The 12,758-nt window shown below is 31.6% G+C and overlaps 1 protein-coding gene across 1 annotated transcript in view; it reads left to right on the top strand.

Moving 5' to 3' along the window:
• Positions 1-1,020: 1,020 nt before the first annotated feature.
• The window catches only part of LOC112694138 (nephrin-like), a 53,089-nt gene continuing 41,351 nt past the window's right edge, over positions 1,021-12,758 (top strand). The window contains exon 1 of the mRNA XM_025569561.1: positions 1,021-1,252. Coding sequence (XP_025425346.1) covers positions 1,168-1,252 — 85 coding nt within the window. The 5' untranslated portion in view covers positions 1,021-1,167. The remainder of the gene's footprint in view (positions 1,253-12,758) is intronic.

A 12,758-nucleotide genomic window follows, 5' to 3' on the forward strand; every position in this document is an offset into this window, starting at 1 on the left:
CGATAGTATTTCCCGAAGATAATATGCAATAAACGTTATGTCTGAACATTAAATATATACGAGGCTTAAATTAAAAACGGTATGAGACCTATACGTAGCCCTAGGAAGCGATGACGGATTGCTGATTGCATTAGATTTAATTAAAAAAGTTGTAGGCCCGATATGCGATAACTATAACTTCTGGACGTTTGATTAATATTTGTTTATTCGATTCGCTGTCAACGAACTTGCGTCGGAAAAGCAAAGTTTAAATGAAAAATATAAATACATTACACGTTTATCGTGAACGACAGCTAGAGTCCGGTTGGCGATCGGCGCGAGGGTTTCGCCCGTGAAAACGCTCCGGTGTCCGGTGTACCCGAGACGCACCGCGAAACCACGGGCGCGATATTGAAACCGCGTGTACGTCTGGACGGTGTCTCCAAACCCGGTCCCGGGAAACGGCCGACCGATCGGTCGCGCGCACGGGCCCAATGGCGACAACCGTTTTTTTTATTTCCCGTCGTCAATCAGGACCCGTTATCAGTCCCCGTGCCGCGTCCGGGAACCAGAAGCCCCGGGGGCTACCGCCGTGGCCCGTCCTACCCTGCCGCGCACGCGTTTGTGTATTTTTAACGTACGCAATACGTGTATAATATTATCGTTATTATAATAACGATTATTATTAAGACTATCCGCCGCCGCCGCCGCCGCCGCCGCCGTCGACGCCGACGCCGCCGCCGTGTATATGTGGACGGTCGCGGCAACGGATAGCAGCGGGAGCAACCGTAGGAGCCGGACGAGACAAGGCGAGACCGGCTGCGGTGGTAAACGCGCTCGCACCACCACACGCGGTGTCTCGTCGTCTTCGCGCGCCCGCCACTCAGTATCGTCAGTCGCTCGGTCACGGTCGGTTATTCGCGCGCGCTCTCCGCGTCTTGTCCGCCGTCATCGCCGCCGCACACGCACACTGCTTGCCCACACGCGCTCGCGACGCCACCGCGATTCCAGTACGCACGTCGCGTCCTCCGCTAATCCGTTTTCACCCCGTCTTTCTTACTTATTTTTCTCCGCCGGTTCCGTTCCTGTTCTCGCTCCTCCCGACACACGCACCACCACCGCCACCCGTCTACATGTCGACGACTGACCGCTGCCACTGCCGTTGACCGCGATCACCACCGCCGCACGATGCACCGCCGTACCGGTCGGCCGAGTCCGGTCCGCTTGTGGCCGGAGATCGGGTTGCTGCTGCTGCTGTTCTCGTACCTGAAAGGTATGTAAAACACATTGAACTTACGTAGGAAATACAGCGGGTCTTGGACGCGGATACGTGAATAAATATATGATCTGTACGCAAGGCCGGATTAAGGGGCGTCTAGCCGGGGCGGTAGCCCCGGAGCCCTCTCGAGTGCCCAAATTAAAGGGGCCCAAACAATTTTAAGCCGATACACATTTTTTATCGTACTAAAATTACTAGTTTTTATATACCTATTAATTTTATAATTTTATAATGCAATTGACAATTTGTGTAATAGTTAAAAAAATTTATCGGCAGCGAGTGGCTTTGTAAAACATGTTTTGTCAGAAGGGCTCATATAAAATTTCAGCCCCGGGGCCCAATAGGTGCTTAATCCGGCCTTGTCTGTACGCCGCGAACACGCGACGACGAAACGGATTTCCTGTCGGAACCGTCATTATTGTGTATCACGTTCGGTTTTGTCATTAAAATCGCGGTTTTAAATATATTCCGTGAACGTCTAGAAACTTTGGACGGGTATACGTGATCGTTATAGCCGGAATAAACACTGTGACAACTCGTTCCGATTGTAATGACAAAACATCAATAATGTTTAAAATATTTGAAAAAAAGTTACAAAAGAAATAATTGTTTTTTTTTTTTTTTTTGTTTTACGTTTATGTTTATCATTCGAAATTTCTAACGCGGAATGAACGCAAAAAAATTCACAAAATACTTTTAATGATATTTTCCAATGAACTTTCTTATTTCAATTATTCCCTATTTTAGTTATTTTTTATTCATTTGTATATGATTTATTATTAACGATTGTAAAATATGTTATTCCTGATTATATTATTAATTAAGTAATACAGGTTGGGTCGAGTCCGAGAAGATTATTTTTTGGTCTGGATTTCGTATCCAAAAGTTTTACATTAAGTTAATCTTAATAATAACAATATAATAACTTTAAGTTTCATTATTTTAATATTTCTATTCGTTCTGTGATTTCTCAACACCCCATTCAATAATTTTAAGAAGTATACTTAGATATTTCATGAATAGAAACCCGTTTCCATTTTCCCTGAAAATAAATAATAAAAGTAGGTATAAGAAGTTGTTTAAGTTCAAGTAGAAAAAGTTTTCAACTCTAAAATGACTTCACTAAACACGAAAGCATAATTATTATGATTTGTTATTAATTAAATAATTTTCTGTACAAATATTGAATTGTTGTACGTAATACTGGTTTCATTATTTTGTATTTGATATTTTTGACAAAGTATTATTTTCATCAATAAATTATGTAAATTTAATCTCATAACGATCATGATATTTTTTGGTATTTGTTTATCAGCTGAAATACTAAAAAATAATTTATCCACCGCAAACAGCTAATTAAAACAGTTCAGGCATAGTTGTTTTATTTTATTCCAAAACATTCGAATGTAAAAATTAAAGAAAATCATTACGTTTACTATCCGTATAAACTTGTTTTCAATAAACATTTCCAACAGTAGAACATTTAATTTGCTTCTTCTTACGTATATTATTGCGGCACGGGAAGTTGAGATCGCTGGTGTTTTGTTAGCTTAATAATAACGTGTTGGTAACCAACACTCATTCTGAATTTAGAGTTTAGACGTGCACACCGGTAGGATCATGTTTGCTGTTCACAGTAAAAAACGGAATAGGAGGAGGAGGAGAATGGGTTACCAACAAAATCAGATCACTCAGGCTTCTACTACTTCTACAACTGCAACCGGTTTTGATAGTAATAATTATAACAGACATCGTAATTTATTCAGATTAGTCTTTTTTCGAACGACGTTTGTACGAAGACGAGAAGAAAAAAAAATTAGCTTTCACGAGATCATTTGTACGCAGCGCGATGGCAAACGAACAAACTGCACAGCGCAGTGGAAAAATATATAATGTATAAATGAATTATTTATACGTATTAGTAATTACAATTTCAAATAAAACATGGGAAAACATCGATATTGGCAAATGAAATAATTATATTATAGTTCTATAGTATTATAACGATTGAAGTCAACGCTGTTATGCTGATGTCTACTAACAGGATACATTCGGTTTGCATGTATTCTCGGTTTAATAAAGGCGTTTTTAGAGAATCTTGTCAAAATACTGTATATTTTAACGATACAATTATAATATGAGCTGACACTACTGTATTTTGGAGTTTTTAATAAAATTCGATTTATGTACCTACCGTACCGTAACGGTGTTAATTTGGAATAAAATCAAACAAAAGTCGTTCGATAAATTATTATGTACTAATCTTGATTACACATACAACACGTAATACGCAACACCGAATTATTCCCATGGTTATTTACAACATGTCTTTTATACCTCGTTAATTTAAAATAATTTTGCATATTTTGAAGTTTATTGGTACACACGAACTTGTACATTATACACATTGAGGGTGTATTCGATTAAAATATATATACATGTATAATAATTAAGCATTTAGTTTTAAACATACATAAATATATTTTGATATTGTCTTTTATAATTTATTATTAGTAATCATAAATATGTTGAACTATAAAGTATAATGTATTTTATACGTTTTCCATATACACTAAACTTAACTATTTTCAGAATTTTAAATAATCGTTTAATATAGGTTTAAAATGCATTCGTTTAGGCATAAAATATAACTAGGAGCATTCAGAATTGTACAAGATTTATTATTTTTTTTTTTTTTTTAGTATAAATTCAACTGTATTACAAATGTAATAATAATTTAATTCGATAAAGCAAGGTTAATCTGTAAAGCTTTGAATACTTAAATGAAATAAAGTTACTACTAAAATAATATTTTTACTAATTTAAAAAAAATGTATTTAAAGTCTTTGATGTTTAAACCATGAGGTATATTATTCTTTAAGCGTTATTTTATCTTGATTTTAGTTCTTAATAATAGAAGGAAAAACCAAGAATATTTTCAAAATATAATTTATTTTCTATTAATTTCGTGTTAATATGAAATCTATCCAAGAATAAAAATCAATTTAATGTTTATCATTTTTTTAGATAACCTCGCAGTTAAAAAAAATGTAGAATTGAATGAAATTCATATTAAAATAATTAATAAAATAATACCTATAGATAGGTATTGATATGCTCAGAGCAATAATGGTCTTTGAATATGGAAGTTATAATTTTAAATCTATTATTTTGTTGAAGTTAAAACACAACTAATACGGAATTTTTAGTCATTTTTCTGATAGTAAATTATTATTTTACAACTGTAATGTATTCGGGTAAATACAGTTTAATCATGGTCGCTGTTAACAGTCCAAAAATGTATAATTTTATAAAGTAGTATAAAAATAATAATAATTGAGAAGCTCGACAAAAGACATTTTTCTTAAAAGTATAAATTATGAAGTTGGGTATTTAATTTAAAGAATAGTTTTACAATTATTTTCTAAATTTCTTTTTTCTTTGTATAACAAACAGTGTTTGATATGTTCTTTTGAAATCTTAAATTAATGTTAATTATATTTGGTTATTAATTAATTAAAAGTATATAATCTAAATAATCTTATCGAAATTCAAAATAATTTATTTGTATTACAAACTAAAGTAGATTACCTAATGATTAGATGCAAAACTAATTATTGCAATTTTCCGTTAGATGCTCGAGATATATTATACTCAATACACACAGATATTGTTTTTAATTAATATAAGTTATACTTATCAACAAATAAAAACTCTTAACTTGTTGGTTCAGTATTCGTAGTCTTCGATAAGTAAGAATATATAAAAGTTAACGATAAACATTTTTATATTGTTTATTTATTTTTAACGGAACTTTTATGATAAAGTATTTAGTACATGGTATTTAATAATTATATGTATTTTGTAATTTTGACGCTGTACATAATACAGTTATTGCTCATAATCGAAACGTAGGTAATTGAATGTTAAACAAAACAGTTTAATTATATCTATCAGCAACCCTTTCAAAATCACTCGTGACCCGAAATGTGGTCGCAACCATTATAGTTTGAGAAATACAGTTTGAAACGTCGGAATCTGTTCTTGTCATCCTGTCTATTATCTGATTCATTATGGACGAATGGAACTATTATAATTATAATTTTTCTGTAACAATATTATTTTATAATTTATAATGAAAAATTTCCTAATTCAGAAAATATTTATGTAAAAACTTAAGCTACAATATAAAATAAAACATAAAATTGTTGATAGTTAAACTTACCAAAAAAAAAAAAAAAAAATGTTCTCAAAATGCTTTTTATATTTACTATTCATAATAGTAATTTAATAGTATAATTAATTATATCAGACAATATCTATAAGTATATTTTGAGCATTGTATTGGTTATAAATTAAAAATTTAACTTAATAGCTTTTATCGTGTTTCCGTTAAAATTAGATTTTTTTTTTACTTATTATAAGTATGATAATCTTTAACTATAAAATATTGGTTTATTTTTTAATAGAATCACAAAAAGAAATGGTCCCATATTTTTTTTAATAGAATACTAATTTTAAATACTTCTAATTTTTTCAAGTATATATTTCAATAATTTTGGGTTTTATGTATAAATTTATAAATTATAAAATAATTTAATTGAATCGGACATAATAAAATTGGCGAAACGCCATTTAATAATTGGAAACATTTTTATAGGTACAGTTTAATATATAATATGGTTAATATATTAAATTGAATATTTTTTAAAACACATTAAAATTAAAATAGTATTATTTCCATTTTGGTTTAATGAAATTATAATTTAAAATTATACGGCTCTTGTCTCGATTAATTCATGTCTAGTGAAATAAAATATTGTAATTTAAAATAAGATTAATTGGTACTTAGTACAATAATTTAATAACATGTTGTCAATAAAATATTTCTTCTATTCTCATAATCAACTTCCCTATTTATTCATTACTGAGACAATTTTTTTTTTTTTTCCATTTTCAAGAATCTTTATATCTTAAACGGAAAAGTGTTAAAAATATTATGATTCTCCATTTAAATTGAATAAATCAATATTATTTTGATCGAATGTCAAATTTTATAATTAATTTATTCAAAAACTTGTATAATATTCTCAATAATTAATATACATAGAATAAAGTAAGAAAGAAACTTTTAATTAAATTTTTTTTCTCCAATTTAGTATACAATCAAAACAAATTAGCAAAAATAAAAATAATAAAAATCATCAGTGCCGTCCATCTAATTTATTATATTATTATTGTAGTTTTTGTTTTCCAAATAATTATACGGCATTAATTGGGCTACGAAACCAAAGAGAATAATAATAATTGTAGATTGTAGATGAGACCTGGCCTTCTGTGTTACGGTACATTGAGTTTCCCACACGCTTAAATAGTCCTTTATTCCACAAAGACGCGGCTTTTCCGGTTTCGCACCATTCTGTGTATCCTGTCTGGGCCCCGGTAATAATACCTAACACGTAGATGTTGGCTAATACATCAACAAAACTCGGTGGCCAATAAGACTTAAACCCCTTCCTCACCACACGTGAATCTTATTATTGTATACTCTTACACACACACATTCACATATATATGTATTATAACCGTGTACCTAGACATCATTGACGGTTACAAAACCGAGGGAACCGTCATACAAACGTTACCAAAGACATAAAAAATGTAGTAAGAAAAAAATAACAATGGCACTAAAACATTTGTAATTTATGCAGTTTCAGAAAAATCTTAACTCGCTAAATATATATTTTGTTGTGTTACAAAGACTTTTTTTATTTTACTTTTTTGGGTTAAAAATAATCGCATATTTTTAATCGAAACTCGACTTTTTCAATCACTCACTAATTCATATCTAGTAAATCTGTATCCATTAAACAATGAAATTTAACGCCCTCGAGAGTTTACTGACACAATTAACATAAATCACTGTGAATTTATATTATGAATGTCCGTTAGGTTATTACAGATTACATAATCTACACTTAATGACATAAGTAACTGAAATTATGGAAAATAAATATAGTAGTAAGAAAATAATTAGATGATTTATTGTGCTGGGAAAATGGTACATATTGTTAAAATTTGATATTATTTTCATTATCAGTGTAATAATTTGATTTATCATAATTACAATTCGGTAAATAACTCTAAAACAAATATATGATATATTTTAAAATTTAAGAACAAAAAAAACTTTTGAAAAATATTATCAATATGACCCACTTAAATCACAACAACTAATTTGCATGCAGTTTAAAAAAAAAATAATAGGCAAACATAAAATCATATATATTTTTAAAATAATTATTGATTAAAGAGTATGGTTGTTACAGATTACATAATTTACACTTAATAACATAAGTAACTGAAAATACGGAAAAATAAATATTTAAATAAATATAGTTATACGAAAATAATTAGATTATTCATTATGCTGGGAAATTGGTACATGGCATTATGTTGAAATTTGATATTGTTTTCATTATCAGTGTGATAATTTGATTTATCATAATTATAATTTAGTAAATAACTCTAAAACAAATATACAGTTATGATATATTTTAAAATTTAAGAACAAACAAAACTTATCGAAAATATTAGCAATATATCATATCTACATGATGATCCACATAAATCACACAAACTAATTTGCATATAATTTAAAAAAAAATAATAGACGAATATAAAATCAAACATCTTTTAAAAAAATTATTGGTTAAATATAAAGATAGTATTTGATATAAAGAGTATGACTCAAATGAAAATGTATTTGAATTGTCTATGTAGTGTGTATTACAAATATATCTACTCGATAAGTACTTTAATTTCATTACAGTTTAATAAATTTGAAATTCAATAATACAATATAAGCTACATCTGTTAATTTTTCAATCTTGTGGTTGTTGAAATTATCTAATAATGTGATGTTTATAAATTATAACGCATCGAACAACTTTAACATGCATAATTTTACCACTAAATATGATCCTATATGTACCGTCATGTAATTCACATAGATAATATCAATTATGTAAGTACCTCTATTTGATTGTATTGTTTTTTTCCATATTTTGAACGAATATTAAGATTCATATTTTTTAAAAAATTTCTCTGTCCAATTCATTACCAAAAACTCAATATTAATCAAACGTCGATTACAAAGATTAGTGTACATGTACAATATGTATACGTATAAATATACTAATTTCCTGTCCGTCCGTCAATGGATACGCACAATTCGTCATAGACTATACACAAAAAAAACTTAATTACTTACAATAATGTGTACCATTACCACGTTTAAAAGTGAATTCCAAACGCAGAAACTATGTACATATATATTATTAATTGCCAGCCGGAACATTAGTTGTTTCAAACATTTTATAGGTCTGTGAAAATATTCTTTTTACATCAAACATTGATAGCCTTCGTCCTACAAAAATACCAACAATAAGATTAGGTACCCGCAAGTAAAAGCGAATATTATTGTCACGTGGTCCTCGTTACGCGTCTGAACTCTCCCGATCACGGTATCCGATGATGATATTATTATGGCAATATTAATAATGATGATGATGATGATGATGATGATGATGATAATGATAATAATAATAATAACATTAATAATAATTATAATAATAATAGTCAAATATAGTAAGTCACGTCCAATATTGTTCATGTAGAAAGTGACGTATTCTCACTCAAAATTAATTTTTCCCTAAAACGTCAACAGCGATTTTCACTAAAATCTAACATGTAATTTGCGAAAATGTTGATTAAGCCGAAGTTACTGTTAATTTGGGTGGTCATCGAAGTGAATTTATTCCACGTCAGATTTTTCGTCGTCTTTTTAGTTATTCATTTTTTTTCTTCCGTTCTCATTTTTAATCATCAACGTGACCAACAATTACCTCCGGAGGATGTACGCTCGAAATTCCGAGCCATGACAATACAAAATTAAAAACAAAATCTGATTGAGATTATGTACCCATATAATAATAGTAATAATAATATTATAACCATTTTAAATAGAGTGGTGTCATCGCTACTGCCGCCGCCGTTGTCATCGTATTATCTATTTGGTGGTGGTCTGCTCGGTAGTCGATAGATGAATCGATCGAAAATATCGTTTACCCAACAATGGAAAATTTACCACAATTTTTTTAATTGCCGAGTTTATTTAACGAACAAAGCATAAAATATTAAGCTCCATTACTCGTCTACATGAACATATTTCGATCTTAATTGTCTTGAAATACTTGTTAGCATTACTGCGTAACTGGTAGTTTAGAATCGCACCACTGCCACCATGCAGTTGTATGTTCTCCGAAGTTCATATTAATATCGCCTGTGTTTATAATCATTACTTTTCATCGAAAACATAACTTTGCATAAATGCGAATTGCGAATACAACGGATGACGCTCGCGTTTGAATTCATCTTCGAATTCTAGCAAGCCCCCTAAGTCGATAACGTTATTATACCGAAAACGTGATTATCCGTGTGCTTATTAATATTTTAATCACATTATGATTCAAGTAGCCAATTTAATCGATTCATTTCGCGATACATTTCGAATATATTTCTAGTTAGCTTCATTGTACTTTTTTCCCCTCGCCGTACATTATTTGGCAGTGAAATAATCAAAACAAAAAACTGTGTTGGCACACGGCCCAAACAACGGGTTGTACACTTTCGTCTCGGAATATAATTAAATATATAGTTAGTGAATTTTTGTTAATTGATTTCTGCCAATGGCAGTTAAAAATTCGTAGGTACGAAAAAAAAAAAAATAAGGGAATAAAATATAATGCAGTCGAACGCTTAATGATCTTGTTTACGGTCACACTGAACAAGCATCCGTGGGAAACATGATTTTTTTTCTTAACCTGTACTAATAAAATATACGAAACTTCTCGAGCCATTCATAAAAACGAAAGGTATAACGCGCATAAATATATTAATATAAATTAATGTAGATAAATAAATGACGTCGGTTCGTCTATTGATGTGCTTATACATATATCCGATGAACTGGAAATAAGCACGTATAATTTAAATTGAAACATTTTAATCAAACACATTTAAGACATAAACACGATTCAAATTAATAAATAGGACCTAAACGGTGTCGGTTAAAATCGCAGCCGACGCGTTGTAAAAACAAACAATATTAAAAATTTTGAAAAAATCAAAATATGGGTAAATGCAGTCGAAACACGTTTACTATGATTATTTACGCGTGTCACCTGAAGAAAACATTTATAATAATAAATTAAAGTACAATAAAATGTAATTGTTTTAACAGTAGTCGAATAAAATTGTCAGGTTTTTGTATAAAAATGTTTGCTATGGTAAAAATTATATGTGTTTGCGTTAGCGTGGCATACGTTATACGAAAACAAGAATTTACTCTAATAATATAATCAATACAAATGTACATCAGCTCGAGTGATTTGAAAACTTGTTGGTACTATTATTATTTTATAATCACACAATACAGTAAACGTAAAACCATTTGAAATGTAAGGATCACTAGAAGTCTATTTCACGAATGACCAATGTTCGTTTCAAAGCGTATAAAATACGATTCCGTTTCACCTACTAATTTTGTAATGTAAAATGTTAAATGGATTCTACAGTAGCCGAAGAAAGTTTGAAAGACATTTTTTCCAATGTTACAATTCGAATATAAATACGACCATCTCTAGCAGACCAGAACATCGATTGTGTTGTTTCTGACTTGCCCCCATAATCATTATTTTTTTTCTTCCGTTAACTGTTTTCGACTTCATGGAGACCATTTACATGATTGACCGGAATTGTAATTGAAATAAGACAACAAAAATAAATATGTTATAAATTATAAATGGGAGAAAAAATTAAAAAAAAAAAAAACAAATAGAGCTGTTATACTATTATGCTTTTAAAAATCAATTTTAAGTTCATAAAAATTGTATTTCGTTCGGACGGGAAAAAAGTATGGCGTACACAGTTGTAGTCCAACGAGACCATATATAGCTTAAAAACTAGTTTGTTGTAATGTTTTTTTAATCGCCGTGTGAAAATAATGAATTTAATTACTTATCTGTGATGGTAAAATGTATTTCTTATTCATAATAAAACGTGGTAAAAAAACGGATTCAATATATTTTAAAAAATATAACTCTCTTGGGAAAATAGTTTCCATCGAAACTTATTACGTTTTGTGAACACGTCTTACGCCGCGGTAAATATCGAATATCACACACGGTGATCGGTATCGGTTTGTACTATCTGACTGGTTTAACGAATAGGTAATTTATTATTCTTCGAGATAACATTTGCGGAAAAACTCGAATGCGCGGTCGCAATGTATTCGCTCGCGTGTACGTGTACATATGATGTAATAATTAATAATAATTATAATGTAATTGCAATTTCAAAAATACACAATAATACGCGCGGTGTAGAGAAGTAGAAACACGTGGTAGGGGTTGTGCGGCTGTCGGGGCACACACAAATGCGTTTAGATTGTTTTCGAAGGTATTTTATCGTCGCCGCGTATTTGCTTAAACTTTTTGTTTGAGATTAAATAAGGGTGTGCGCGTGGAGGGTTGGGTTTTTCGAGTATACGAATCGGTCGCGGTACACGATGTTATTGCCGTTGACTTAAGAAACGGATGGTGTGGTAGAACAAAAAAAAAAAAAAAACACATGCTCGCCGTCGACCGTATACCGTACTACCTACAAGAGAGGGATGTGCCATGTGATCGGAGGAAGAACAAAAACAGAAAAAAAAAAAACAACGAAAAAAAACTGGACTGTTGCACGCCATCATTATACAGTTTACGTCCACGGGAGTATAAGTATAGCATATATATATAGTAGTCCGTAGTAGTAGCAGTCGTATAGTAATAATAATTGGCCGACGGTGAGTGGGTCCGTTGTAAGCGGCGGCGGGGCACCTGTCGTCTCAGCACCTGCAACCTGCGGCCCAACTTCCGGTTTTTTTTTCCTTCTTCTTTTTTTCTCCTTATTTCCCCGCCCTCTTTTTTCGACCTCTACGTCACCCCGTCTCACTCTCTCTCTGTCCCGCACGGAAGACTATCTTTACCTCGGTTGTGTTATTAACCGATTGATGGCCCGTAATTCGGACGACTATTAGATCTCATCAATAGCGTCGCACACCAACCTGGCGTCTTGCCACAGGTCTGCATGGGCGCGATTGCGTTTGTGTGTTGTATATGTACGGGTGTGTGTGTGTGTGTGTGTGTGTGTGCGAACGCGTACGCTTCTACGTAAACCTTAACTTTTTTCAATATTCGTCAGCTTCTCTCGTCGATTTGTGAATGAGAGAGAGAGTGAGAGAGACAGAGAGAGGCGCGCGCGAGAAGTGGTGCCCACGCCTAATAGAGGTCAAACAACTTACGTAAACGGACACGTGAAAACACTACGTTTATTCTCGTAAGTGGGAAAAAATAAAAAAAATACTTACACGTAAACGGCAATGCGATACAACAAC

Source organism: Sipha flava, unplaced genomic scaffold (genome assembly GCF_003268045.1).
Source record: "Sipha flava isolate LNK unplaced genomic scaffold, YSA_version1 0_pilon_pilon, whole genome shotgun sequence".
Taxonomy (NCBI): Eukaryota; Metazoa; Arthropoda; class Insecta; order Hemiptera; family Aphididae; genus Sipha; species Sipha flava.